This window comes from Laetiporus sulphureus (genome assembly GCF_001632365.1).
Source record: "Laetiporus sulphureus 93-53 unplaced genomic scaffold LAESUscaffold_2, whole genome shotgun sequence".
In the NCBI taxonomy this organism is placed as follows: Eukaryota; Fungi; Basidiomycota; class Agaricomycetes; order Polyporales; family Laetiporaceae; genus Laetiporus; species Laetiporus sulphureus.
Window position 1 is genome coordinate 1,161,420 of NW_024468511.1, and position 27,757 is coordinate 1,189,176.

The 27,757-nt window shown below is 52.2% G+C and overlaps 13 protein-coding genes across 13 annotated transcripts; 6 read left to right on the forward strand and 7 right to left on the reverse strand.

The window, feature by feature from the left end:
- Positions 1-170: 170 nt before the first annotated feature.
- On the reverse strand, positions 171-1,767 carry LAESUDRAFT_641087 (uncharacterized protein; the record flags this gene model as incomplete). The annotated part of the gene is made up of 4 exons (XM_040903643.1): positions 171-254; positions 303-1,090; positions 1,158-1,647; positions 1,708-1,767. The coding sequence occupies 4 exons, from the start codon at positions 1,765-1,767 to the stop codon at positions 171-173; spliced, it is 1,422 nt and encodes a 473-aa protein (XP_040769812.1).
- A 118-nt stretch (positions 1,768-1,885) lies between these two features.
- Positions 1,886-3,341, reverse strand: LAESUDRAFT_691357 (short-chain dehydrogenase/reductase SDR). The gene is made up of 7 exons (XM_040906087.1): positions 3,167-3,341; positions 2,911-3,102; positions 2,837-2,859; positions 2,639-2,783; positions 2,421-2,573; positions 2,199-2,361; positions 1,886-2,140 (listed from the first exon to the last, which is right to left on the reverse strand). The coding sequence occupies exons 1-7, from the start codon at positions 3,201-3,203 to the stop codon at positions 2,107-2,109; spliced, it is 747 nt and encodes a 248-aa protein (XP_040769813.1). The 5' UTR covers positions 3,204-3,341; the 3' UTR covers positions 1,886-2,106.
- Positions 3,342-4,002: 661 nt separating this feature from the next.
- LAESUDRAFT_710614 (uncharacterized protein) lies at positions 4,003-5,184 on the forward strand (the record flags this gene model as incomplete). The annotated part of the gene is made up of 5 exons (XM_040906778.1): positions 4,003-4,450; positions 4,557-4,720; positions 4,815-4,943; positions 5,000-5,061; positions 5,109-5,184. 5 exons carry the CDS (start codon positions 4,003-4,005, stop codon positions 5,182-5,184), a joined length of 879 nt encoding a protein of 292 aa, XP_040769814.1.
- Positions 5,175-5,754, forward strand: LAESUDRAFT_720139 (uncharacterized protein). Its single transcript, XM_040907764.1, has 2 exons — positions 5,175-5,612; positions 5,674-5,754. Exon 1 carries the CDS (start codon positions 5,186-5,188, stop codon positions 5,447-5,449), a length of 264 nt encoding a protein of 87 aa, XP_040769815.1. The 5' UTR covers positions 5,175-5,185; the 3' UTR covers positions 5,450-5,612; positions 5,674-5,754.
- Positions 5,329-7,405, reverse strand: LAESUDRAFT_720140 (terpenoid cyclases/Protein prenyltransferase). Its single transcript, XM_040907765.1, has 9 exons — positions 7,125-7,405; positions 6,932-7,047; positions 6,819-6,877; positions 6,615-6,763; positions 6,428-6,560; positions 6,326-6,371; positions 6,072-6,277; positions 5,907-6,012; positions 5,329-5,827 (listed from the first exon to the last, which is right to left on the reverse strand). Exons 1-9 carry the CDS (start codon positions 7,229-7,231, stop codon positions 5,676-5,678), a joined length of 1,074 nt encoding a protein of 357 aa, XP_040769816.1. The 5' UTR covers positions 7,232-7,405; the 3' UTR covers positions 5,329-5,675.
- Positions 7,406-7,849: 444 nt separating this feature from the next.
- LAESUDRAFT_169475 (lipase) lies at positions 7,850-9,515 on the forward strand. The gene is made up of 4 exons (XM_040901431.1): positions 7,850-7,944; positions 7,993-8,123; positions 8,189-8,399; positions 8,456-9,515. Exons 1-4 carry the CDS (start codon positions 7,942-7,944, stop codon positions 9,497-9,499), a joined length of 1,389 nt encoding a protein of 462 aa, XP_040769817.1. The 5' UTR covers positions 7,850-7,941; the 3' UTR covers positions 9,500-9,515.
- Positions 9,516-10,470: 955 nt separating this feature from the next.
- Positions 10,471-13,196, reverse strand: LAESUDRAFT_720142 (glycoside hydrolase family 20 protein). Its single transcript, XM_040907766.1, has 11 exons — positions 12,267-13,196; positions 12,176-12,213; positions 12,072-12,123; positions 11,874-12,023; positions 11,700-11,817; positions 11,379-11,645; positions 11,273-11,321; positions 11,130-11,214; positions 11,039-11,079; positions 10,880-10,977; positions 10,471-10,812 (listed from the first exon to the last, which is right to left on the reverse strand). Exons 1-11 carry the CDS (start codon positions 12,795-12,797, stop codon positions 10,577-10,579), a joined length of 1,665 nt encoding a protein of 554 aa, XP_040769818.1. The 5' UTR covers positions 12,798-13,196; the 3' UTR covers positions 10,471-10,576.
- Positions 13,197-14,710: 1,514 nt separating this feature from the next.
- Positions 14,711-16,977, reverse strand: LAESUDRAFT_720145 (ENTH-domain-containing protein). The gene is made up of 8 exons (XM_040907767.1): positions 16,854-16,977; positions 16,734-16,804; positions 16,643-16,681; positions 16,573-16,584; positions 16,436-16,517; positions 16,251-16,389; positions 15,675-16,199; positions 14,711-15,613 (listed from the first exon to the last, which is right to left on the reverse strand). The coding sequence occupies exons 1-8, from the start codon at positions 16,926-16,928 to the stop codon at positions 14,961-14,963; spliced, it is 1,596 nt and encodes a 531-aa protein (XP_040769819.1). The 5' UTR covers positions 16,929-16,977; the 3' UTR covers positions 14,711-14,960.
- Positions 16,978-17,283: 306 nt separating this feature from the next.
- On the forward strand, positions 17,284-18,958 carry LAESUDRAFT_169578 (uncharacterized protein). The gene is made up of 4 exons (XM_040901432.1): positions 17,284-17,328; positions 17,393-18,613; positions 18,724-18,823; positions 18,876-18,958. The coding sequence occupies exons 2-3, from the start codon at positions 17,482-17,484 to the stop codon at positions 18,786-18,788; spliced, it is 1,197 nt and encodes a 398-aa protein (XP_040769820.1). The 5' UTR covers positions 17,284-17,328; positions 17,393-17,481; the 3' UTR covers positions 18,789-18,823; positions 18,876-18,958.
- Positions 18,959-19,069: 111 nt separating this feature from the next.
- On the forward strand, positions 19,070-20,135 carry LAESUDRAFT_641902 (uncharacterized protein; the record flags this gene model as incomplete). Its single annotated transcript, XM_040903700.1, has 3 exons — positions 19,070-19,346; positions 19,407-19,970; positions 20,029-20,135. 3 exons carry the CDS (start codon positions 19,070-19,072, stop codon positions 20,133-20,135), a joined length of 948 nt encoding a protein of 315 aa, XP_040769821.1.
- A 246-nt stretch (positions 20,136-20,381) lies between these two features.
- Positions 20,382-21,194, reverse strand: LAESUDRAFT_754661 (uncharacterized protein; the record flags this gene model as incomplete). The annotated part of the gene is made up of 4 exons (XM_040911917.1): positions 20,382-20,663; positions 20,729-20,887; positions 20,939-21,136; positions 21,189-21,194. 4 exons carry the CDS (start codon positions 21,192-21,194, stop codon positions 20,382-20,384), a joined length of 645 nt encoding a protein of 214 aa, XP_040769822.1.
- Positions 21,195-21,371: 177 nt separating this feature from the next.
- LAESUDRAFT_691377 (uncharacterized protein) lies at positions 21,372-23,464 on the forward strand (the record flags this gene model as incomplete). The annotated part of the gene is made up of 5 exons (XM_040906088.1): positions 21,372-21,446; positions 21,501-22,321; positions 22,371-22,849; positions 22,898-23,104; positions 23,164-23,464. The coding sequence occupies exons 1-5, from the start codon at positions 21,434-21,436 to the stop codon at positions 23,462-23,464; spliced, it is 1,821 nt and encodes a 606-aa protein (XP_040769823.1). The 5' UTR covers positions 21,372-21,433.
- Positions 23,465-23,792: 328 nt separating this feature from the next.
- On the reverse strand, positions 23,793-27,035 carry LAESUDRAFT_640779 (TrkH-domain-containing protein; the record flags this gene model as incomplete). The annotated part of the gene is made up of 14 exons (XM_040903619.1): positions 23,793-24,206; positions 24,267-24,322; positions 24,379-24,433; positions 24,512-24,558; positions 24,614-24,780; positions 24,836-24,886; positions 24,941-25,102; positions 25,161-25,327; positions 25,495-25,633; positions 25,686-25,801; positions 25,862-26,597; positions 26,652-26,686; positions 26,738-26,927; positions 26,980-27,035. The coding sequence occupies 14 exons, from the start codon at positions 27,033-27,035 to the stop codon at positions 23,793-23,795; spliced, it is 2,391 nt and encodes a 796-aa protein (XP_040769824.1).
- Positions 27,036-27,757: the final 722 nt, after the last annotated feature.

Here is a 27,757-nt window from a genome sequence, read left to right on the forward strand (position 1 = left end):
TGAAGGTAGAGGTGGCGCGCGTTTGGAGTATTAATCCCTCTGCCGTAGTTCACAGACAACGAAGTGGATGTAACAGCTAATTTTACGTCTATTCCTAAGCGTACATCGTCTGTCCCGTCAGGTATACTGTAGATTACGAAGAGTCAGATCATGCTCACCACGCCTCAAAACTAGTAAAGCAATGATGACATGTCCGCACGAATGCGATTGTAATCCAGGAGACCCTCAATCGGCCCAATAGCAGCGATAGCAATCTGGAGACATCGTTAGCCTCGCTTGGCATGAGCAATCAGCATACTCACATCCTGATCCCAGAGATACTTTTGCGCCACCCGCTTGATCTCTTCTGGCGTAACCGCATCGACAGCCTGCTCAATTTGCTTGGGCGTCATGCGGCGGCCGCTGGTGACGAGCTGTCGTCCAATGTCCTCCGCAATCGCAGTGGTGCCATCAAGGCTGAGCAGCAAGCTCGCCTTCAACTGACTCTTTGCTCGCTCAACCTCAATTTCCGTCGGCCCAATCGACATGCGCGTCCACTCCTTCAACGTGAAGTGTGCGAGGTCGTCCATGTTCATGTAATTCTCCGTCACATGGTAGATACCCCAGAGACCAGTGTCCGAATAGGACGTCGAGAACGACATGAAGCTGTTCGCGAGGTTGTGCGACGAGACAATGTGCGATAGGCGAGAAGACATGAGCCCAGCAGCGCCCAATGAGCGGTCCCAGTTGCCGAAGATCGACTGCATAACAAGCATCGGGAAGTAGTCGGGCGAGCTCCAGCCAACACCCTCCACAGCGATGGCGATGTGTGCCGTGGACATCGAGTCATCCCGGATACGCACCTCCTGTCCGACGAACTTGGTCTTCGGGTGCGAGAGGCGGCCAAGGGGAATGGGGTTGGAGGACACGGGCAGAGCTGAGAAGTGCTTCTCAGCAAGCTTCACTAATTCCTCGTGGTTGACACCACCCGTGCCGACGAGCACCATCCGGTCGGCGGTATAGTTTGTCTTGATGTACGACGCGAGGTCGTCCCGATTGATGGATAAGATGTTGGCCTTGGGACCAAGAATAGTCCTACCAAGGGGCTGGCCTGTGAGAAAATCGCCGAAAGATCAGTGTCTATGTATACTTAAGCCGTGATGTCGGGCTGAACACACCAGCGAACGCGACCGAGTGCAGGTGGTCGAACACAACCTCCTCCATTTGCTTATCCACCTCCTGCTGTTCCCGCAGAATCACGTCACGCTCTCTCTCGATCGCAGTGGTGTCCAGCTTCGAGTTCTGAAGGATGTCGCTGATGATGTTCACCGCGGTGCCGACGTCCTTGCGGAAGCTCTTCGCGTAGTAGACTGTCTGCTCACGCGAAGTGTAAGCGTTCAGGTGCGCGCCGAGGTTTTCCACTTCCAGCTCGAGCGCGTGCTGGGTGCGGTGGTTCGTGCCCTTGAATGCCATGTGCTCCAGGAAGTGCGCCGTGCCGTTCGTCTTGTCTGTCTCTGCGCGCGAACCCGCGTCGATCCAGACGCCGACGGTGGCCGTTTGCGCATGAGAATGCGACTCGGTCGCGACAGTCAGACCGTTAGAGAGAGTCGTAGTCAGGGTTATGGGGCTGGGTACATTCACCGCCGTCGCAAACGACCGCAGCGGTCGCTAAGAATCGGTGGAAGTTTTGGTCGACGGCACCCAAAGTAGTGCTTTCGGGAAGCTCACCTGTGCGCGTGCTGTGCGGACTGCACGCCCGAGCGAGACGGAGAGCGTTCTTGAAACCATCAAAACCGTTGAGAGAAAGAGCTCGTCACCGACAGAAACGATGCTCTCGGAGAGATTCGGTCAGGAGATGACGAATTGTTGAGTCTCCGATTGGTTGGTATCGTACATTATGTTTAAGCTCCGCTTGAAGAGCCACTTACAAAGCGTTTCATTCCGACTAAGCTGATAGCCTACTGAACTATTATTACAACTCATATGCAATCTGTTAATGGTCAACGCAGAGTGAATAAGCACACCAAGAAAACTTGACCGTCGGTGCGACAAACATTATGATGACTTGCTGCTTGCAACCGGTATAATTTCGATTTAATATGCACATGCATTGAGCCTTTCGATCCGTCATCCCCTTCCGACAAACGGCATCCTAGTGGCCCTGTGATAACGATTTTGTTAGGATGCACGAAACTCACGCATGCGGTACATTGTCTCACATTATGTTGAAGGTGAGGACTGTCACTTCGTGTGGGAGTCCTGCAATGTACGCGACCGCATCTCCGACATGCTTCACGTCCATCATGTGCTCGGGAACTATTCGTCCGTCGGGTTGCATCGCCCCGTCCGAATGGCTCCCGGCCATGTCCGTTTGTGCGTTTCCTAGTGCGATGGGATGCTGTTCAATGTCATGGAGGTCTAAATGAGTCGGAGGGGCATACCGATGTCAATCTGCGTGCAAGTGATGTTAAACTTTCGTCCATCCAGTAAGGTCGATTTTGTCATGCCCAACACGGCATGCTTGGTCGATGTGTACGGAGTAGAGTGCGGACGAGGGGTGTATGCAGAGATTGACCCGTTGTTGATGATACGTCCTAGATGTTTTTTTAATGTTTAATGAAAACTTGCCATACGATAATGGACAACACGGTGCACGTACCGCCCTGGGGTGTCTGGCTCTTGAAGATCTTCACTGCCTCGCGTGTGCAGAGGAAGGTCCCGACCAGATTGACATTGACCACTTGCTCAAATTGCGAGAGGGTCAGCTCCTCGATCGGGATTTGCGGAGCGCTAATGCCAGCATTCTGCCATCATGAATTAGTCGGCACAGGACGTATACAACGTCCGCAGACTTTACATTGAACAGTAAATCAAGCCGACCTACGGTCTTAACTGAGAAACGTGACGGTTGTAGGTCTAGAGAAAACTAACCAAAACGGCTTATGGTCTGTCGAAACAGATCTAACACCATCTCCTCACTAGTGACATCTCCCTGGATGGCCAGACACTGCTCAGGATCGGCACACATAGCCTTCGTCTCGAGGAGATTCTCCAGACGTCTCGCGAAGAGGACGACTGACCATCCCTTCTCAGACAGCGCGATAGCACTCGTACGCCCGATACCTATGTGTTTGACATGAGCGCATTGCAGCATTGTCGTTTTAGCATCAATAGACAATAGACATACCGGATGATGCGCCAGTGATGATCGCCACTTTCGCCATTGACTCTGTCTCGATGGAGGCTACGTATCAATCGTGCCCCTCCAAAATTAAGAATGAAGTCACGGTCTATGTCGGAATCCTGGATATGTTCGCTTCGCACGATACACGGATGCCCGGGACGCCAATTGCGAGGCACGAGGATGTACGGCCCGGGAGGGGGCCACGTCAATATTCGCCATCCACCGATACGCGCCCACCGATTCGGTCATAAGTTCCCAAAAAGCATCGTAACGCAAAATCAATAAGAGAAAAGTCCTTCGCGGTCACATGCGACGCCTCATTGGCACGACGCGTCTGTGGCGGTGGCGTCCGACGTCACTTTAGTGGATGGGCACTCTAGTTATTTTGGCTCCCTTTCTCAAGACCTCAACTGGATCCTTTCACGAACAACGCTGAATGTATATCTGGTGGTATAGATGAATATAAGGTTGCATATCTAACTCTGAAGCGGGTATCGGCCATTCATTTGTAACCATTCTGTTGTTGTGGCCAATGGCCACACTGAGTTGCCACGAGTTCATATCGGAATATATTGTCCCTTTGATGCCACACAGAACACGTTTTTGTAATAAAACAGTGTACCACATGCTCGGTGTGGCCTGTGCTTCTTTTCAAAGGCCATATTGATGAGAAGGCTTTGGCCGTCACGGTCGCGATACATAAAAAGCATCTAACCACAAGACTCCATAGTCATTCCCTTCCACCTGAAGTCAACGGCCCTCACATACACATATCTACCTCTGCTCACTCGAACTCATCCGGTCTGGTCGACAAGTACTCAGGCTTCATTCATTCAGCCATGCAAGGATTGTCTAACGGGAACACAGAAGAAGCACCAATTCTGGCTGGCGTCGTCAACTTTAATCGCGCCACAATGCCACAGGAGCCAGGACGCGAAACTGATCCTCTTCTCCTATTCCGTCGTGTCCCTATTGTTCCCTACACCTCTGTGGCCGAACGGATATTTGCGAGGGAAAATTCTCCCTCGCCAGCTATGACCTCGACTAGGAGGACCGAATTCGATGAGTATCCTTGGATGTCTGCAATGAGGCAAGGGTCACATAATTCCGACCCTCACGTGCGTGCAATGCACGCAACGAGGATTGTTAGCATGTACAATCAATGGGACGCGAGCAAATTGTCGCAACTAGGTGCCTCGTTTAGCATCTGCCTGGAGGATAATGTGTCTCAAGAGTCAGCGACGGTTGCACACTTTGCTCGGGAGGTCCACGACCAATTGCCGAGCCGTGAGTCGAAACATGATTTTGAGACCTATCTCAATCGATGCGCGTTGAATGACTATTTGGAATGTTGGGAGCCTGTAAGTCACTCTTGTTCCTCTTCCTATTGTAGGCGATGCTGAGATCCCGGCTGAAACAGAGAAACAAGTTGTCCTTAATCACTGCCAGTCAACGCGATGGAAAGCGAGAATGGGTCTCGAAGTCTCTGTTACCCCACGCTATGGTGTCTGTGGCATTCATTGCGGATCTGTCCGTCGTACATCTGGCACATTCCGGGTATGTTTACAAGTGCATAGACATTCTGGTCAGGGAATCGTGCGCCATCGAATACTTGCACGCGTTGCGCACCGTTTTCACGCGTTTCGACCAGCACCTGCTCAACAGTATCCCAATTGATACGAAGCAGTTCGCGTGGAGACTAAACGATCTAGATCTGAAAGACAATGCGAGCATCGCAGGGCAACGATTCGGGAATGACGAAGTGCAGAGGATTAAGAAGGTCAGTATAGACGATATCAATTGCATGAACGACTCACCGTTAATCTACTTGCGCAGGATCTGATGAGTTTTCTACCGCCATGGGCCAATCCGGAATATGTGTCGACGGATCACGAATGGTTTGCAGCCCAGGTGTCGCCGCCACTTGAAACATATCAATACGCAGCCTCCGATCACTGTCCGCTGCCTCCGAGCAGGGCTTACCAGTACGGAACTCGGACACCGGCACAGCACCCAAATGATATGTATTGCCAGTACTCTCCGGAAGGGGAGCCACAGACCCCGAACCAGGCATACGAATATTCAGTGCTGCCACAAGAGCAGCCTGCAAATCAAGCGTACCACTATTTACCTGGCACTTGGATAGCTGGTCCGCAACCGAAGTCCCCAAGCCACGCAAATCACCATGCAATATCCCCGCAGCCGCAGCCTCCCAACGAGCCATATCTCTATCATACTAGTTCCCACTCTCAGAGGGAAGTGTCCAAAGGATGGTACAATTACTGAACGACGACCTTGTGTCTTGGCCATAGAGTGTTATCCTTCCTTCTAAATTCGACTCTTGATGCGCTGCCATGCCTATGGTCACCGGCCATGTAACGTTATTTGTCTACATAGTACAAACAGCTGGAATATGAGATTATATATGTGCACAGTGAGGCGGTAGGATCTGTGCAGGGATGTTGTCAGAGCAACTAGCGGAGATTACGGACGGTTCGTTTGGTACTTGCGTTCAGCTTGCTGGAACATGCCGTCGCGCCCATTTCGAAGTGTCAGACGTGGCGTTCCACAGCACATCCAGCGCGGGAAACTCCCAAGTTGCGTCTGCGGAGGGTGGTGTGTACAGTGCAATGGCTGCAAGCGACAAATACGTATGATACGGATCTAAGGTTCGTCATCAAAGTCAGAGAGATAGCAAAACTCTAAGTTGGCGGGCGCGTGATGGAGCCACTGAATGTCGCACCTGAACGTTCTCCAGGTGCCTTAGAGATCCCTCCGTACTTGAACTGACACTGCGCCAGGAAAGATGCTAGCGCAACCGAGTCCACGAGGTCTCCTGCACCAAGGATCTGGCGAGGAACCCGCACGTTAGAACTGGCACCGGCTACGTATGATCTTCAGTTACTACATTTAAAGAGGCGCCACACCAGAAGCAGTAGCAAGCATCAGCTGCCTTGCCCGTGCGTCCTCGGAATCCTCCTGAGGATGTCTGATTTTGAACCAGCCATCGGACGGTGCGGGCTTTCTCGGCAGGCATCACACGGCATTCGCGTGGAGATGCTGGAGTGGACGGGGCCATTTGGAGGGCCGCCAAGGCACAATAGGTCGTTCCCCCTGTATTTAACTTCAGCAACAGTGCAATTGAGCCGGAGAAGTTCTCACCCAAGGCCTCGCCAAAGGGCGTCTGACAGTATCCACCCTCATAACTCTGACATCATGTGTGTGAGAGGGCCGAAATGAACGACTGTTTCTCCGCAAACCCACCATACACCTCCGTATATATTGGATGGCCTTATCCAAGTCCATTCCGGACCAGTCATCTAGCAGACTGCTGATGACAAAAGCACAATATACTGTCCGTAGATCGGATTCACCGTAGTTCGGTAGGGCTGAGAAGCTGAATATATCCTGCTGAGAAGACCGGGAGATGAGAATATGTGAAGGAAACTACCTGCCATCCTCTCTTTGACATGCACGAATAAACGAGAGAAGACCAGGGCGGTCCAGTTGCGAGAAATCGTCCCGGAGAATTGCCAAAGAGAGTAGGGCTGTATATGTCATGATGAGGTGAGGGGTGTCGTAATCAGAGTACTCTTCTTCCTACAAGTTCGTACGTCAGTCATTTGACGAGACGCTGTTCATATCAAACACTTACAGAGTCATCCTCGAGAGTCATGTAGGGGCTAGGTTTGAATCCAGTGCCGTATCGTCCGCCTGTTATCACGGTCCGATATACGACTGAGCTCAAGGTAGAGGAGAGCTACGAACGTGACTGCTGTTCCCATAGCCACTTCCGCCATCTATCTCGTTCTGAGGGAGTGGACTTTGACTCCAATATGTTCAGGAGATCCATACTTCCGAGGCAGTAGAATACAATGGCGATCCTATAGTAGATTTGGGAGCAGGGGAACATAGATCGGATTTGAGACTATGGGCAATCTGATATGTTTGGAATGCCTACCGGGAAGAGTCAACCTCTACCTGAGAGAACGGCAGACCTGACAGGCACAACTTGTTGTGCATAAAATGGCCCATCTTCCCTATCGGAGGTAGTGCGCAATCTGCCATATCTTCTATGGACAAATCGTCGATGAATTACAAAGTTTCCGTGCAGCTATCGCGAGTTGATTCCTATAAATGGGAAGATTCTGGAAGCTGAGCGACGCCGAAGTGAACCAACTTCGTCGCTGTTGTCAGAGAGTTAATCTATGGTTGACCTGGATGATCCGGTTGAAGACCATGGAGAGGTTCTAGAATGAGCGTAAATACGTAAATACGATTGATGGGCGCTTGAATTTGGTCGGCTTGGTTTCAGCGCTTCGTCCGAGCCCGCTTCGTTCGTGTTTCTTTTTTGATGCAAACGCTCTGGCTTCCTGCACCTGTTCTTGCTTACGTTCGACGTGTCGTGAACGTTGTATCCTTGTCCCTCTCTCATTACTGCCTCTCTCAGTCAACGTCGCAGAGAGACGTCTCGGGAGAGGAAACGTCCCTGAAGAAGGGGGTGGAAACGTCCCTGAAGCTGTGGGAGGCCTTCAGATTCATACAATGGCCACGATGGATTAACACTGAACATAAAGCGGTCCCGCATTCTGATGCCGCGGAAGCAGGCGAGGACGAGCAGTCTGAAAGGCCGGTCAACGACACTGAGCCCGAGCAAGCACCATCCTCCGACGATCCACAGGAGACGGAGCCGGCGGAAGATATCCTGCATCGATATCTGAAAAGCTCTGTGCTCTACGATCCATTCCGGAAGCCCCGCAATCCCATTGGGCTCTGCCATGGTACGTACTATGACCAGCAACACAGAACCCGGTTGATTGAGCATTCAGCCAGGCCTCTACGGTTTTGACGTGCGAGGCCCCTCTGCCATCCCCATGCTGCAAATGCACTACTGGTCAAACGTGCTCAGCATTCTGCAAGACAAACTGGGTGTCGAGGTCATCGTCACGTCCGTGCCGAGGTAGGATATCTCAGCGGTCTGCCCTATCGTTGGCGACACCGGCGATGACAACACGCTTCATCCAGCACTGGATCAGTTGCCTTGCGCGCTGAAAGTCTCCATCGATTTCTCAGAGAGAAGGCCGTTGGAAAGGGGATCAATTTCATAGCTCATTCCATGGGCGGTCTTGACTGCCGGTACTTGATTTCGCGCATCAGGCCGACCGAATATATTCCTCTCTCGCTTACGACAATTGCGACGCCTCACCGAGGCAGTCCGTTCATGGACTGGTGCAGGGTATGTTGCCTATCCTGCCATACTCATCCGTGATGCTCACCGTATCTATCGAGCAGGAGCACATCGGGATCGGTCGATTGCATCATAAGGAGCATGCAAAGACTGCTGGGGATGCAGTGGCGGAAATGGATCCCAAAACGGGCCATTCATCGCACTCACTACACACGGAGGAAGAGAAGGTTCCGTCGGGAAAGCCGTTGTCATCGATCACGTCGCTGCCATCGTCGTTCACGACTCTTCTCCTCTCCCTGCTCGACTCGCCCGCATACGCAAATCTAACTTCAACATATCTGAACCACGTATTCAATCCGCAGACTCCGGACAACCCGGCCGTCAAGTACTTCAGCGTCGCGGGCCGCATCAACAACGTGAGCGTGTGGCATCCGCTGTGGTTGCCGAAGATAGTGCTCGACGGGTTCGAAGAGAGGGAGCGAGAGAGACTGCGTGAACAGTCGGACCCGCGCTGGGAGCGGAGCGAGGAATGGGGCAACGACTGCCTCGTCACCGTACAGAGCGCACGGTGGGGGCAGTTCCTCGGCATTATGGAGGGATGCGACCATTGGGACTTGCGGGGCGCTCGAGGGTTGGACGTGGAACTTCCATCGGTATCTATACCAGGGCTCAGCATCACTCGCGGAAAAGGGAAGAAGGACAATGGGCGCAAGAGAGAACAGGAAAACGGCGAGTGGAACATCGCAGACTGGACGAGGTTCGTGCAGTTATGGAAGAGCGAGGAGAAAGCGGCGAAAGAGGCAGCTAGAGAGGCCGGTGCTGAGATCAGCAAGGAGAGGCAGCGGGAGAACCAAGCGACCGAGAGCGGGGGAAAGCCAGACAAAGAACAAGCGGACGAGGTGCTCAAGTCATCGACAGACAAGCTCTCGGCCGTGTTTGACTGGATCGTCGAGCAGATGCCGGCTCAGGGCTCGTTGAAACCACTGTCGGCGGTGCCGCCAGCTAAGCAGAACTTGCCGTTGGAGGTCAGCAGGTCAGAGCGGGAGAAGATTAAGAAGCGAAGAAAACGTGGTGACCTGGCGACGAAACAAGACCTGGAGAGGTTTTACATTGCGCTGTGTAGGAACTTGTACGATGAGGGATTATGATGTATTGTGATGTATTGTAAGTCGTCGGACGCTATCTAATAATCGCGATCGTCGCGGTGGGTGTAACGGAATGCGAAGATATAAAATATACGGTGAGCAAGCACATTACATTGGACGAAGACCTGGACTGCAACGGACGTATGGTATTTGCCTTTCGATGCGCAACGTAAACAACATATAAATGTACTGTAATGAAAAGTGTCGTAGCAGGAGGTCGTGAATGTAATCGTAAGATACATCGACGAAGAAAATAATACGTAAGGAGTGGCTCATGATGAAGAGATCGCTGAAGAGCCGTCGGAATTGGAAGATACAGAGGAAGAAGCACTGTCCATGCTCGACCTCTATGCTCCTTGATCAATAAGACAACATTCCTCAGACGAGACATCCACTCACCACAGACACAGACGGCGACAAATCATGCAGCTGCACTTCTACGGTCTCGGGTTTCGGTGGTGGTGGCACCATCGGGGTGTTCAGTAGAATCTGGAAAGTGGCAAGCAGCGAGGATGAGAACGACATTGTACAGAGAGTCAGTTCGTAGAGTCGTAAAGTCGTTAAAGGGGGTATTAGGATGCTGGTCGGGTGATAACTAGATGAAGACTTGTTCCGCTGCGGACGAGCATACTACACTCCGCTTTACCCCGCGGGGAGCCCGGTGGCCCCATTACGGGTCACGTGACGCTAAGACGCGGTCACGTGCGTTACACCGGTTTGAGACGAAATAGTGACTGAGGACCACCGATGCGTGCGAGTGTCGCCATTGGATCTCGTCCCTTTTCCATTGCATTAGGTGCCATGCACTGTGCTGCACAACACCTGAAATGAATCGACTTCCCGAAGTTCCCCTGTCGCTGTCGCAAAGTAGCTCAACCAGCTGCCGCATGCCGCAGGCCCGCATGTTTGCAATGTGACCGTAGAGCACAATGATCAGAAGCGGCAATTCCCACCGCAAAGATCATCAACGAATGAGCCACTTCCAAGTCTTCAATGTTCCATTAGCACTAGTATCTACAACAATGAGCTCCTTACAGTCCAAAGCACAACAAATGTCTGTCCATTCAAGGAGAACAGCGTCTACCAAGTCAGATCGCACTCATAGGGATGGAGCGCACACCACAGCGGCTGAAGGGGGATTGAGTGGACGCCGCGCTGCTGCATGCGGAACGAGACGTCATGCAGACGCGGGAGTGCAGATGTCAGGTTTCCGCCGGGCCCGCTCCAGAAGACCTCCGCCGAAGAGGCAGCACGCGGCCAGACAATAGGGTCCAAGTTTGATGGGCTGGACTGTTCAGTCCACAAGTTCTGTTGGCCTGCGCATACATCGAGGTTAGTTCAACGTATTGCCACCACTACCTATAGAGCGATGCATCGACTTACCGCCCACGACCAGGTGATACTGGTCTGAAGTCAGATTGGCAAGGGGATCGAACGTGTAGGTATATTGCCACGTCTTGAAAGGATCACACCAGCTGTTGCTATAAAGTGACATACATAGTTAGCAGGTAAGCAGCAACCAGGTCAGCGAGTATCACCAACCCGGCTGGATAATCTCCGACCCAACCGCCTCCACCACAATCCTACACAAAATTAGATAGATTCACACACACGCGTGAGAGAAGCCACTCACCAAATACAAATAATTGGATGCGGCATGAATTACCCGGAATCCTTTCTCGACCACAGCAAGGACATCTTCGGAAGATATCCAGACCCTATATATGCGTGTCTGAGCGGACAGAACCGGACTTTTGGACAACACCAGGGGCTCACAGAACAAGAGTGTCGTCTGACAGCGTTAGATTGTAGTCAAGAACCATCTCTGTCAACGGGGCAATGTTAGGTTCCAGCGGAATCTCGAAGCATTCCTTGGACGTACCTTCCCAGACAGCCGGCGTTTTCCCAGCCGCGATGAGTGCAGCGTGCGTTTGCGACGTAAAGTCCGCCAATGCATCATTGAACGAGAGATCAGTCGTATTCAAGTCTTTCTGTGTCTCTTCGTCCATCTCGTAACAGTACGTGTTGATTTCGTCTCCTCCGGTGCTGACCATCGTTGATGGGAACATTTTCGCAACCTCTGAGAACATGCCTGCAGTCCACTCTGCGATCGTTGCGTTGGTGAAACGCAGCTGACCAGCAGGCGGCTCTGGGGACAGATAGTTCAATGAGCAGATGGGGTGGCAGCGTGGAGCAGACGCACCGTTAGCGTAACTGGCCCAAGGACGTGCCTGGTTGCAGGCGATGAAGTCAGGATGGGCATCAGCAATCGCTGCAGTATGGCCTGGGGTGTCGATCTCCACTAGAACATCGATTCCACGCTGTTTAGCCCTAGGATCAGGACCGTCCCCCAATGCAAAACCTGTATCAAGCTCACCGCTCCGGCATATGAGACGATAGTCTCGATGTCGCTCGGGGTGTAGACCATGCTCGGCCCGTAAGCACCGTATTCAGCAAGCTCCATGTATCCAGGGATCTCAAGCGGAAAACTCTGACTGTCGACTACGTGCCAGTGGAATTGGTTGATCTTGGAGGTGGTCAGGAAAAGCGCAGGGAATTCTGCTTATGTACTCACCTTCACCCAGCTCATCGCATCCAAAGTGCGGAGGATGTCAGACACGCCAAAGCTACCATTCAATGAGCATGTATGCATATACATATAACAACCGCCTGACGTACTAATTACGCGCTGTATCGAGCAGCAAACCACGATAAGGCTAGCAGATCGGGATCAGCCACTATACGAGTCATAAGCTGCAGCATCACCTACATAGGCAGGCGAGTCCTCGATCTGCAGCGGCGTGTTCATAGCGTAAATGGTACCATCATATTCATACCAAAGCTGACCGAACGTCGTCAGACCCCGGAAGAGACCCAGAGTGGAAGTGGCCGTGATGGTCGCAACAGAACCATTCGATGGCACTGCCAGGCTATACGCCTCATCCCGGTCCTCAATGGGCTTCTGAGCCTCCTCCGTGATCGAAAGTACGGTAGAACCAGATTTGAGCGACAGTTTCAGCTCAGACAGGTATGCAGCTGTCTCAAACGCGCTGACATCCCCCGCTCCGCGCCCGACGACCAGTCGTCCCAGATTGTCCTTAAAAAGGTACGTCTGCGTCCGCGCAACTGCTTCATACAGATCCTGGGGAGCATTCTCCACGTCTGTTGTGATGTGGAAGCCATGTGAGAGACGAAGAGCGGTCGTGCCCTCGTCCAAGTTGCGAGGCAGCGGCCATAGAGCACGAACAGGAGCGGAGACCGCCAGGAGCGACGCCAGAACCAGAGCGGCCCTGTGCAGCATGGTGAGTGTCAGCGTAGGACTGAACCTCGCGAGGACTACTCGGCTGACCCCCCAGGGCCCCACCTCTTGTATCCGTTCGCACAAGCGGCCAACATGCATCAAATGATCAAACCGTATCTTCACGTCGCGTGTGTGCTCTCGGCAGTGTCATCCCGTCCTGAGGCACGGAAAGATGACAGGCCGTCGGGCGCATGGTCGTTGAGGCCTTGAGGCTTAGTTTAGCCTCCTATCTTTGGTAGCGTGCACCTCCGACCACGCAACCGGACCTTTGTTGCGATATCTTTACAGCAGTCGGATGTTCACTCCCGATTTCAGCATGAAAAGTCTTGTTTTTCCCCACATGTCGGGTGTGAAAAAGTCCATGATGGATGCCATGTCTGCGGTGGCTGAGCCAGACTCGAGCACACTGGATGAGACGAGGTGTGGCCCGTCGGACCTTCAATTGGGATGACCGCCCGTGTGAGTAATAGTATGTAAACTTGGAATTGTGACTAGTATGGAACTTGTGGCTTGCACGCGATGCGCTTTCTTCCCATCTCTTCATACTCTGGGCAGCGAACTACCAATCGGCAGAATCGAAGTCCAGCGTTGCTCCCGATTACGCCCCAACTTTGGATACTAAGTCTTACCGGCACCCTGACCTATGTGTGTATATCGTCGTAGCCAGAACTTCGTCTGGAAACCTCGTCATAATGGCAGCAACGATCTATGTCCATGGCCTCTGAACAAGCTTGCAGGGGAAAGATTCGCTTCAAGGTGCCACTCACCTCATGTCACCTGTCTCCCCGTCGACTTTTCTCATTGTTCTCCGTGCGGATCCTGGTGCATGTGCACGGAGGAATGCTTCAGTGTCTATTCAATAAGGTCATCGGTGACGCGAGGTTCGATGAATTTGATAACCAGCTACTAGTAGAAGGGGTACTGCTAATATACGATGGTCTACCTTTGATAACCAGCTACTAGTAGAAGGGGTACTGCTAATATACGATGGTCTACCTTCAGCAAGCCGAGCTCTGTTAGAGGCGGGCCTTTTCGCAACTTACTCCCTCGCATCTTATATCCGGAGCATGCCTTTGCCGGAGTCGAAGAGTTCATCAACTACTTCCGCAAGATCTTGCTACTCGGCTCCAGTGAGCAACGGTGTACTTCTCTCCGATGTTTCTGCAAAAATTGTTCAGCCCATATGGCGAAAGTCGATCTCCTCCCGAGGAACAAACTTGTCCAGCCTCTACTTTACTTTCTGACGCGGGGTCCTTGTCGAGACTCTCGACAAGGACCTCAACTTGCGGCAACACTATCGAAAGCAGATGTCAGTTAAGGACAGACATCCGGAGTCAGCGATCTATGCTGATGTTGTTGGATGCATGGTTTTCACTGCATGACGCCCCATTGGCATTATATCCCTGCTCGCCTTTTTCAACTGCACCACGACAGGACGAAACAAACGCTGACTGAGAGCTCATATTTTGTTGTTTTTTCCCGTTCCGGTCATGATCTTGTGACGGTGAGTCCGACTTTCTTTCCCTCATCGTGGCAACTCTGCTTTCAGAAGCTTGTCCATCCAATCACTCGATTCATTGACAGAAAAGGCGATGCGCTATGTACCATCTGCGTAGGACTATGGGGCTATGACGTGTTGTGAATCAAGTACATTCGTATCGTTCGTCTCCTCCTGCTTCGAAAAATCAAGACCTGATCAAATGATGATTTTGCGCGATCGCACAATATACATATCAAGCAGCTTTCCGGGTCGGGGGAGCTGCACTGTATGGACAACAGATCATCTGAAAAGTAAGGCTGGATGAGCGTCAAGGAACTTGTGCGGGATGGCCAGATCGAACACAAATATATGTGCCAAGGGAAACACACCCGCGTGCCACCGGCCGTCCCTGGATTTTCTCGCTGCGGAGGTCGCATCAGGACATCGATTCCCCACCTGTACTAGACCACTTTGATCCAGACAGGTCCTGGAACGATTGACAATCAACCGTCTTGCTCAATCAGCACGAGCACCTACAGGTGACAGGGCATGAATAGAAGTGTTCATCTACATCGTATGGAGGTATATCATAAGAATCGTCTCGGACGACTTCAACACAGTGCCATTTTCAATCCGACCAATCAACGAATCAACACGCCGTTCAATGCACTAGCAGTCATATATCAGAACAGCAGATCGTCCAGAGGTGAGGAAGAGGATGAAGCAGGCGCGGCATTGGTAGTCGACGGCGTGCTCGAGTTATTGCCGAACGAGCCAAAGCCAGCACCCATTGGCGGCGTGCTCTGTCCAGATCCCCAGATCCCCGCCTGCACCTTCTCCTTCTCCAGATCCTTCATCGACTTCGACGCGCCCGAAGACGCAGTGGGCGTCTTCGCAGCAGACGTGCTTCCAGAAGATCCCAGCGACATCGACCACAAGTCCTCAAAATTCGCGCTCGGAGCGGGTTTGGACGCAGCACCTGAAAAGGGAGATGTTGCAGAGCGGACGGGCGTAGCTACGGTTTTGGCAGTCGTAGGTGTCATGAATGACGACCGGGTCGGCGTCATCGCTGTGAAACTGCCATTCGCACGGTTCATCGGCGGCATCGTAGGGCTCATGCGCTGCAGTGGAGGTGTCAAGGACTGCAGAGGCGCGCGCTGCAACTGCTGGAACAATGGCGGTGACATTGTCTGCGCGGGCTGCTGGAACAGCGGTGGCGATGTAGTCTTTTCTGACTGCTGCAGGCTTATCGACGAGCGAGGCACCGTAGGTTGGACGGCCGGGCCCGCAGAAGCAGCAGTCGGGGCAGTCTGGAAGTCGTCAAATTCATCATCACCTGACCGGTGGAAATCAGAATCAGTTTGGTAGAAACGTCGCCATTGTCAGCAAACGCATACCCTCTGTTATCGTGTTGGACGACAGCTCGGGCAGGGCCTTGTTAGTGGCTGAACTGGTGCTCGTGGCAGTGCTCCCAAATGCGTCATCATCCATGCCGAGCAGGTCCACCTCCTGGGCTGGTTCCGGAGGCTTTGATGTAGCCGGTGGGGTCGCAGATGCTGCCGACGAGCGACGAAGAGAAGGAGAAGTCACCGATCTCACGGAGTTGGACCGCTTCGGTAGCGTCTCGTCATCGCCAGCATCGTACTCCTGGTACCCTCTTCGTCCGGTGTCGTCTCTGAAGCTTGAGCCAGAATAGCTACCGTAGTCCCCGCCACTGCTGCTACTGCCCCCGCCATAGCCTCCACTGTAACCAAAGCTGTCATTCCCAAATCCCCCGTACCTACCGCCGCTCGGCGGTAAGCTCATTGGGTCATTACCGGTGCCGATATACTTGTGCTTGTTCGTCTTGGCCTTCCGTCGTTCCGTACGTATCTTGTCCACGTCGCTCAACAACTCCACCAGCTCCCGAGACCTGTTTCGGACTAATCGGGCTTGAGTGAGCAGCGAGGGCCGCACGAGTGTGAGATACTTACCATTGAGACCCTGATCTTTGCCTTTATCGTCAATGTAGTAGAAGTTGCGGAGCATCTTGATGGTGGCAATGTGCGATCGCGCATCATCCACGACACGCTCGCTCCCATTTTTCACGAGGTATTCGAGCAGTTGAAGAGCCTGGGGACAGTAAGCAGAATTCAATGACGCGGCAGAGCATTCACACCTTGTAGATCTGTCGCCACTGCCGTGCCTCCTTCTCCATGAAACGGGCATAGATGGCGGGCATGATTTCATTAAAGTGCTGGCTGCGTGGCATCAGTCACCCGCGATGGATACAAGAGCAAGGCGCGAGCCGCTCACAAGTTGAACGTCCTGACAGGTCAAAGTGAGAGGTGAACCACTGAATCTCTACCGACGGCTTGGAACCTACCCTTGCGCGATTTCCTGCATAAGCGTCGAGCTCGCTCCCCTACATGTTCTGTCACATCGTACGCCCACAAACTCTTAACGAGCACACTCACCACGGCTCGTCGTTTGTCGCCTCGCGAACCTTTGCCTCCATCTCGCTCACATTGAACACGACGTTCTTCGCCTGCGTACTGTCAGCACTGTGGGCTTCTCTTTCGCGTGTTGTGACACACCTGGTTGTACACACTTTTGATGTCATAGAGCGTTATGTTTGACAAAGTGTTCGACAGTGATTCGAGGCGGTCCATGGCGGGCGGAGTTGTTAGAGAATGTCGCAGAGGTCGTCGCTGTCGCGGGATAGCGCGGATTGCACGCTGTGACGGACCGGCTGCGTGACATGTGTAGCTGACGTCGCTTATGTAACATCCAAAAGCGGTATCTCGGGCCAATGTGGCGGGAACAAGCACACAGGACGTCATGTTCTCAGTGCACGAAATTCAAGGCGGTCGATGCTGTAAATATTGACGGTCACCATGGATAGGTTGCGAGCTTCAAACTGAAGAATGGAGCGAGGTGGAACACTTTTCCGTGCTGGAGTGAGTGATATAGCATTGAGTACGCGCAGCTGAATACTCAATCGTTTAGAATATGCATTCGTTCCTGGCGCGTTTACGTGACCGAACTGTCAGTCAGTCTTCAAACGGAGAGGTGCCCAATACCCCCCCTCCTACGCCATCTCAGGATGTACGAACCGCTGAATCCGCAACGATAGTAACGAATAACGTGGATCGTCCAATCATACCAGACCTTGTCAATGTAATTGCAGGAGAGACACCAGCAGAAGCTCCTTCCCATGGATTGATGCCACCCCGCCGTAGCAGGCGAGCAGCCATGCAGCCGTCCTCCTTCACCTCGGCTGTCCGTTCTTCTACTTCTCTGGATGGCACAGTAACCAACTCGCAGGAGCATGCACCTCTCGCAGCGGCCCAGGATACACGACCTAGAAATGCGTCATTGCCGTCGAGTATACGGCACTTTTCCAGATTGTCCGAACATTTATCATCCGTCTCCCCGTGGCCCACATTCGGGAGGAGCAACGATCAGACCCGTCCAGCTCCGAAGCAGTCTGCGCCACCCTCTGCTTGGTATTCGTACCGAAACAGCTTCGATTCGTTAATCCTACGACGTTCTTCTAGCAGCAAGAGGAAGCATATTGTTTCAAAGCCGGGCTCTGTTACTTCTTTGCATCGTTCTGCTGATCCGTCCCGGACGTCTGAAGTCCTCCCTGCCAGATCCACGACTTCCACACCCAATGGAAGCTCGTACTCCAATCACGATATTTATGATGATGATGGACATAACGATCCTAGTTCTCCTCAGCAATCAACATCTTCTCCTCATGAATCTGTACCTTCTACGACCTCACAGCTGTACTTGACTCGCTCTTCATTTTCTGTTCAGTCGCAATATTTACCTCCCTCTACCATTCCGATTCACGATCGTAACCACAGTGCCCATGGCACATTTGGCAACCCCTCTCCTACCTCGACTCGTCCGCAAAGCTTTCGTCGACCATCCGAAGCCGTTACCCATCCTCCTCTTCCGCCATTGGAACATCCAGAACTCGTATTGTCATTGTTTACTCGTTCACGAAGCCAAACGACAACCGACGAACATAGCAACAGGGCAAATCATAGACTGCCCAGCAAGATACATGGGCTGGGCGCAAGCACATATCCTCCACGACGACGTCACAGAACCGATACCATTGATCGACTGAATCAAGCCGATTCCGCGTCTTCCTTCCCCATTCGTCCCCAGTTGCGCAGGTATGCGAGTGTTCCGAATGATATACTCCGGCGACGAAGCTCCCTATCAGGTGTCCGAGGTTCCCGTCGACCAGAAGCTCATTTCACAGGGAATTCCAGTGGAGAAGCATACATGCAGAAGACTATTCCCCTTCTTCCGAGTGGATTTAGTTGGCCCATTCAAGGTGAGAATGTTGAGCAACAAATCATGAGACCCTCTTTCCGTGAAGGGGCCGGCGACCCGGATCATCCATCTCCGCCTAAAACGGAAAGAGCCGTGCCTCATGTTTCGCAGGTGACTACCCAGTCAGGATCACAATGTCTCAGTTATTCATCTTGTCTGAAACCCTCTTCTTGTGAGCCACCGTCGCCCAAGTCTTTGAAGTTCGCGAGAGGTATGGAGATCTTATCACAGCTCATATCTCTTGGCTGAACCAAGCGCAGTAGTGACTGAGGACGACGGGGGTCCCGATCCGCCTCACGTCATGGGTATCTCTACGGAAAGCAAGCTGGGAACCTTTGTGCGACAAGATACCACGTCACAAAACGATAACACTGCAAGTGTGATGACCGATTCCGCTGCGGACTCCTCTCATGGTGACAGGGCGCACAAAGGGCGCACACAGCAACGTGCTTCTCACATGGGTGCCACTTCTAATGTTGCATCAACTTCAAGAACTGTGGAGGCAAGACCGTCCTTTCCTGCATATCCTTCGACTACACCTCCCCCGCCTGCTTCTAAGAGTAGTTCCGCTAATCGGCCCTCTCGTTCAGTAAGCGAGCCGGGCGGCCTAATGTCGGTGCCCGAGACGCCGGTCGTCATAGGTAAACGGAAAGCCGACCAACTTGAGACCACGCCGCCCGATACCAGAGCAGTGCAGCATCCTAGTTTCATCATCCCTGCTAGAGGGGTGCGTCGTGAGTGGCCATTCTGTGTGATCCCGTTGTTATATATGAACCATGATCTCTCCTTTGTAGGCTCTTATCGCTCGTCTGAGACATCCAATGCAGCCTCTTCCTATCAGCACAAACGCGTCCGGCTATCCTCTACGACTCCAGCTGCATCTCCTGCACATTCGAGACCCAGCTCATCCGCCCACGGAGCGATCTCAGCAGACAATGCGTCACCTAGCCGACTCGGAGGACGCACACTCGTTCAGCTTGGCTCCGCTCTCCCATCCACACAATCAACGACTCGCACGGCTTCCTTCACTGGCCGCCGCGAGAGCTGGCGAAGGATATCGCAGGGGTCCATTCCCATCAGTGCCATTGTTAGACCACGCCCACCATCCGTGGCGACTTCCGGCGCATACTCGATGTATGATCCACGGAAACCTAGAATCAAGCGAACAGGATGGGCACCGCACCTTGGAGGAGATTTCGAAGACGCATCGCCGCTGCACGCCTGGTGTTTCTTCGTCGGCTTCATTGTCTTCCCGATTTGGTGGATAGCGTCATTTCTTCCCATTCCTAAGACGCGTGAAGTCGGGGGTACAGATACGGAAAAGGCGGTACCGCTAGACGACCCCCAGGTGGAACATGGTGCGTGTAAATGCTCCGGCAGATATTTCCAACGCTGACAGTTGAGCCGAATGTGCAGACGCAATAATTTGGCGAAAACGCTGCCGCATAATGTCTGGGATAGCTTTCCTGACATATATTCCGTTTATCGTCCTTGTGGCTGTCCTTGTTCCCCTGCACATCTGATCTATTCTGTGAGTATCCGTTCTCCACTCGTCGTATCCGCTATCGGAGTTTTTGCCGTTGTGTGCAGTCGCTGTCCTGACTCTGTATCCATTGACTCTCTTCAACTCTACTCCTACACTCGTTTCACCTGCGTGTATCTGCACTAGGACCATGGATCGAACAATAGACGTACAATCACTGTAATCCGCTGCCTGTAGGCCACCGTCATGATGCAATCATGATAGTAAACTCTCGTGCATGTACCTCTCAATCTTCCTCCACGTCCAGATCGCCCTCGACACCAACACCCTCTCCTGTTTCGTCAAACAAAATCTCGTTGGCATCGTAATCCCACATCCCATCTTCTTCGGTATATTCTTGTGATTCCACAACGGAGTACGTAAGCTGCACATTCTCTGTCGCGTTCGCGTTTGCACCGTCCTCCGCGTCGTTGGTGGCTATCGGTAGGGCATCAGGCAGAGAAGACCTCACCGTTGTGAGGATATCGTCCATCTGCTCGCCGAGTCTATCTTCCAGTTCTTCCACTATCTGAACATACATAACTCGTGAATGATGCCTATAAGTTCAACATTCATTCTTTGGAGGGAGCATACCACATAGAGTTCAACAGGTTCAACGGGTGCCAAATTCACAATCTGTAGCTTTTCCGCCTTCGTCAAGTCATACGCGGATAGGCTACGCGTGAGCTGGGTTATACCGGCTTCACTTTGAGCAGCCGTAGGTTGATAGTCGGCAGAAAGGTATTGTATACCCTGGAACTGCTCATCAGTATCCTCGAGGCATCGGTTTACCTGTGGCCTGACCTCCACCTCGATCGTTCTCAGATTTTCGCAGATCTCATCTGAAGGGACTTGGTACTTTGCGGCGTGATTCCCGGCTAGCTCCTCCTCTTTCTTGATACGCAAAGCTGTCTTCGTGCGTGCGAGATGATCGCTCTCGAGCTCGCGAAGGAGAGTCAAGACTTCATAGTTAGAGAGCAGGGCCGCACGCTGATTGAGGACCTATGCAAAGCCTCAGATAAGCTTCTCAGCATAGCTTTGCGTAGTCACCAACCTCCATCACAGCTTTGTGGCGCCTCCACTGTGATAGTCATAGACAGACATAGACTACCCAGGCAAAATAGGCATCATCAACGGTGCTCAGGAATAAGAGGAACATTTTGCGAGATAAGAGTTTCCGAGATACGGATTACGTACATATTATAACCTTTATTCCCCCAAATTGCTCGACACAGAAACCGCCACCGTGCTCATCCTGCTTGTCGTGCATAATCTGGTCTCTCCCTCTCTGTAAAAGAAATGAACAGACCAGGTAACAGCTGGAACTCGACAGAGCCCGTACAAATGTTTACTTCGTCGCATCCAGGTCAACCCCCTCAGCGACCACCGAGCCTAGCTCCCAATCCAGCTCTCAGTGCACCCTTCCGAGGCCCATACCCTGGCTATGGAATCCCTTCGAGGAGCGTCTTGCCTGGTTATCCAAATCTTGCGAACCACCGGACAGCTCAGAACATGGTTCCGCAGCCGTCACCCAGTTTCCTACAACAGCAGCAGCGGTCTCAAAGCAATTTCCCATTCACAGCTGGTGGACTACAACAGCAATCACAGCTGCAAGCGCAGCACACAGGACAAACGCCAATCCCACAGACGCCGCATCCACAGACGCAGCAACAGTCGGGTGCAACGTCCACTCTTCCTCTACATATCGCACAGGCTACTACTCCGAGCCTCGGCACGGCACCATCGGTATCCTCTGCAAGTGAGGTAGGTTTGGATCCAAACGACTTCCCCGCACTCGGCTCCATTCCCGCGAATGCGTCGAATCCGACATCGAGCACGAACACGACGAGCTATGCCAGCCAGGCAGGGACGGGCGCGGGAGCGAGCGGTACTCAGGCAGCGGGCGGGGTGGGCGGCAACCAGCCGCGGGACTTTACGCTGGACGACTTTCCTGCCTTAGGCGGGCAGAGTCAGACGGCACAGCAGCAGCAACAGCAGCAACAGCAGAACGCAGACGGCCACCCACCAGGGCTGAATGGGCTTCAACATGCAGATCAACAGCATCGGCAGAATCTGCTTGGTTCATTAACAGGCTTAGGGCAGCCGCCAGTATTAAACGGGCAGCAACTACCTGGTGTGCTCAATCTGGGACAAGCGCGATTCCAGGCGGATTCGGAGAAGCAGCGGGTATGTCGCATCCCGTCCGCTTTCGGTGTACAAGCTAAAGGCTTCACAGAATTATGCGCTTAAACTCAATCAGAATAATATCAGTACAGCACCGGTTGCATGGGGTTCTCCAAACGCCAATCCAAGTGCTCAACAGGCAAATACGTACCCATCAGGGACGACATTGCAGAATGGTGCACAACAAAATAACCCATCCCAGCAGCAATTGAGTGCCCCCCCGGGAGTACCGCCACCCACGACATTCGGGCAGCAGCAAACGCAGCCGATGGTGGCACCACCAGCACAGCAGACACCATACATTGGCAATGGCACAACTGGAGGAGACACGGCACATCATCCTTCGCAAGGGCCTGCGCATGCCACCACTGCAGCTCCGCAAACGCCAGCACAGCAAGTACTAATGTCACCTGCTGATCGCTGGGGACTACTAGGGCTATTAGCGATGATCAAAAGTGCAGATCCGGACCAGAATCTGCTTTCAGTAGGGACGGATTTGGGTACTATGGGGCTCGACATGCAAACGCAAGGGTATGTTGATTGTTTGTCTATTCTGGTGCATTGCTAATGCATACGCAGAAGTCTATACTCCACGTTCATCACACCGTGGGCAGATTCTTCGGCGGCGCATACAGTAGAGCCCGATTTCCATCTACCTGCGTGTTACAATGTGCAGCCGGCTCCGCCAGGGCCAAACAAAGCGGCAGCATTTAGTGACGAAACGCTCTTCTTCATGTTCTACTCGTCTCCTCGTGATGCCCTTCAGGAGATCGCGGCTCAAGAACTGTAAGTACTGTCCATCGCAGGCTCCGTCGGGAATGGCATGCTGATCGGTCATTCCCTAGGTGGAATCGTAGCTGGCGATACCACAAAGAGCTGCGGATATGGCTCACAAAGGAGTCGGGCACGTCCGTAGCGCAGAAGGTGCCTGGCGGCGAGCACGGGACGTATACGTACTGGGACCCGGAGAACTGGGAAAGGGCAAGGAAGGAAATGACTGTGCTCTACGCCGACTTAGAGGAGAAGACTCTTCCCGTCTTCGCTCCTGGCCCCACATTGCAGCTGAACACGCCACAGCAGCATCAACAGGCACAACCTGCACAGAGGATAGCTCCCATGCAGGGTATGAGCATTGCCGCGATGTGACGGATGGACTGCTTGCGCTGATCAGAACAGAATGTGGACAGGACGATGCCACTTTGATCGTTATGTATCCTGTACCTCCTTCTAATCGGTTCTGACCGTTTTATTTTTGTTCTTCATCTGGTGCTTCGCTGTTATACTCGTCGAGCTGTCATACGCTTGTATCTCTAAGGCATTCTGTTTAACCCGAATCACTGTCTACGCTGTGTGTGATAGTGTCCGTCCTTGGCACACAATTCCACCGTCAACCTTCCTTCCGAAACCTAAAAGTACACGATGAAAGGCTTTGAATCTCAGAGGCGAGGCAACCATTGCAAGTCTATATATGCTATCACCCATTCTCCTCGAGTTCTGCAGTCTCCCGGGGCTCAACTTTCATCAGATGGTGGGCGACGGAAACATCCCTTCTTGCTTCTGGTGGCTGATCGAATGCGAAGCTCAATTTCCGCCTGCGCGCCCTCGTCGCGTTCGTCGTCTCGTCTGTTTCGATATTTTCCATTGAATGAGGGGTTTCCGCCTGCTTCTCTGTCCGGGCATCTCCATGCTGTCCGTCCCCGATGTTCTGATCCGCTTCTTGTCTAACGTCCTCGTCCGCCGGCCGAGTTTCTTGCCTCAAAAACTCGTGCGGGAGTAGTACAGCCCGGTCTAGCGCAACGGGCAAACTGCGATGTCTGCCACGAATCATGACCGCGCACATGATGAGCTTAGATAGCGTATGGAGGGCTCCTGAGAAGGAGTAGTTCTCCTAAATGTGTCACGTCATTACTTTCGTATATGTGATCGAGTGAGGTTGTACAAGACTAACATTGGGAATGCCGAGAGAAAGACCAACTGTTCCGTACGCAGAGACTAGCTCGAAAACTGCAGTACATGACGAATGAATAAGCGTTATGGGACCCAGAACTGCCAACACTCACTCAATGCGAAGATGTTGAACCATGATGAGTCATTCGTATTCATCAATGGCGTTCGCTATAATGGCACGGGTAACAAAGTGCGCGCACGTCAGAATCCTAATTGAAGCATAGTATGATGGGTGTACAATCCCACCTCGATTATGCAGAGTAAAAACAATGACAACGCAAGCCACCACATATCTGTCATGTGAGTGAGCGAGAAAGCTTAAACCTGGTGTGTTCGAACTGGACTCACCAAATGACAATTGCCTGCGAGCATGGCGGACGAGATACCTTCCCCAGATGGCGACGCGAGACTCCACGTCCATATGCGGGCGATCCAGTTCGGAGGCTTCCTCTTCCTCTTCTTTCGACTCGTAGATACCCAGCGATCGTTCCTCATAGACATTGGTGGAGCGAATACTGTGACAAGTTCAAATCGCAACAAGCAGAGACACGTGTAGCTTGCAATACAAACCTGATGGCTATGGGATAAATGGCGATATACATCAGGATAACGAATAGCACCCTAGCATACAGATGAGACAAACTCTCCGCACACTCGCTTAACGCTTTGACTTACTGCACGGCAGGGACGAATGTAGAAACAGCAATGGACTGAAAGCCTGCACTTCGCACGGCTGCGGCAGCGAGGACGGCGTTGATTATCCGGACACCAACTGTAATTCCGCCGAATGCAGGATTGCCTACGTTGAGCAGGAGGTCAAACGACCACGCTAACAGGCTGTCAACTCCAAGTTTGAGGGTGTGCGACTATGATATAGTGAGCGACCATGACTCACTCTATGGTGAATTGCATGGCGAAAAGCAGCCAAGTCTGATTGGAAGGAAACATGTATATGAAACAGCGACGTGGGTGGTCTAGAAGGAATTGTAGGGTTTGTTTGGTGCGAGACTGATGTGGGAAAACTGTCATGAGAATCCAACTAATGGTGTGAGGCATCAGAGTCTGCCAACGTCATAGGAGATAGGAAACGAGGCCTTCCTCACATCAAAATACGCAAACTGTCATGAAGGTCAGCTCTGGCTTTATTTGAATACGCTCTTTGCACTCACAAAATAGGCTGGATATAATCCATCAGAGAAAAGTGTGACTGTATCAAATGAATCACGTACGAAGAATGTATTGCCGGCGAGGACGCAAATAACAAGGAAGATGATCATCGGGTATGCAGTCCGGAAAGGTGTCATGTTCTGATCGACTAGAGACATGCCCGTATTTGCCCATGCTCCTACCACTTGGAAAGCGGAGAACCTGCTAAACTCATGAGACCCGAAGATCCGATTAAGAATCATGGAAGGATCACCAGATTGGGTTGATCTTGCGATGCTGCTCGGGAGGCAAGAACCAAAGTCGCCAACGTAGCATACACATATATGGGGCGATCACTGCAAATGAGATCGCAAGTAATCCGAGATAGTACTATGTAAAATGATACGTCAATACAGCAGCCATTTGATCAAATCTTGGCAGCTTTCTTACCAACGGCACGATCCACAGAAGGGCGCTCAGCGCACGATACTCAACTCCTCCGAGCTCCTCGATCTCCTCTTTACTCAAGTTGCGGAATGTCGAATTCCTACCGACGATCGCCCAAAAAGACAGGTATGGCACTACGCGCGTCGGTGGGCCGGAAGCACCGCGTGAAGTCTCTCCAGCAATACCAGGGATCAGGGTCTCCGTTCTTGGCATAGTTACAGTCGTCCTGAGCCTGCGATGCAACCGCGGGAATGCAGAACGCATAGCGTGCGACACCAATTCGAACGGTCCAGGATATCCGCCGAAGTAGCCACCCTGTTCGGGCACAGGAGAGAGCTGCTGAGTGAGACTCGTTCGCCTGTTGCTCAGCTGGGGCGAATGCAGAGGGTTGACGCTGGACTCTCGTGGCGCATCGTAGCTAGAGCTGTAACCACCGTCGGTTGAAGTCGTGCGTCTACCCGCTGGGTCGACGCGATGGGGAGAGACATCGACACGGCGGACCATCCCAGCATGCAACTTATCTGGAGCGCTACGTCTTGCTGCCTTCGGCGGCTTGGGAGCAGCAGGAAGTGTTTGCTGAGTTCGCTGAGATAGTCGGCGTGCCCCTAGCTCCCGCAGACCATTGTTCAGGAATGCATTTAGTGTTGGCCTCGCGTCCATGCTCGTTGAATCACGTTGTGTGGAATCCCTCTCCTGCTCAGCGGCGACAATGTGGCCCAGATGCTCGAGAAAGTACAGCCTGATTCAATCCACAGTCAGGCCATTTATTATCATTTATTGAAGGGTTAGCTACCTCCTAACCAGGACAACCAGCCACGACACGAACACCTAGATGAATAAACACTATAGATGAGCTGATAAACGCGATCATTTGCTTACTTGATTGCCGAAGAGCTCTAGCATTACAAGGATAACCTGCTGCCACGCCGTTGCGCTACTCAGGTCGAAAGTGATGAGGCCCGTCCCTGTAGCAGCACTGACACAGACAAAGAGCGCATCTATAAACTTGATCTTGTACCTTCCATTGGAAGCATGGAATATTGAGGCCAGGACCAAAGGGATCAGTATGCTGCAAGCACTCTGGTTAGCAGCAGCGGGTGCCTCTAAGGCATACTTCTCACAAGAGAAGGAGATGGATGCGAAAGAAGTTCAGCTTAGACTTCAAGGATCCCAACATCCAGGGGGGATGGTACGATGGAGGGAGAACGAGTGGCTGGAGGCGCGGAAACGCTAGACCGGTCGAAACCGTCCAGTTGATAGCTGAGGACAGCCCAATGTCTTGAAATTCGCCGCTTTCAATACTCGCCGCTCCTATAAAGTCTAAAGGAGGATGCATTACGTCAGCAAGACTGGCTGCAATTGAGGGACCCGGGCAACTCCCATATATGAGTGTCGCAAAAAATCTTCTGAAATGAGCCTGAAATATGCACTGAAAGCCCGTGACTATGTCACGGTCTGTAACGGCATATCGGTCACGTCCTGTCAGAACATCACAGCCTGCACAGATTTATTTTTCCACGGGAAACCTGATGAAAAAATGGTGAAAATACTTAAACCTGGATATGGAAATAGTTTGGAAAGCGGGTGGAAACAATTGAATTATGTTACAATTGCTTCACCGAAACATATCGGTATCACATATTTTTGGACTGAAATATCTTCCTTTGGGAAATAGTTTCACTATTGCTGATACGTTTCGGTAAAACAATTGTAACATAATTTAATTGTCTCCGCCCAATTTCCAAACTATTTCCATATCCAGACATAAGATATTTTCACCATTTTTGCATCAGGTTTCCCGTGGAAAAATAAATCTATGCAGGCTGTGCATACGGATTTGTTTGCGAGACAGCATGCTACTCTCATTCTAATGATTAAGAGAATGTGTATCAAGCCGTG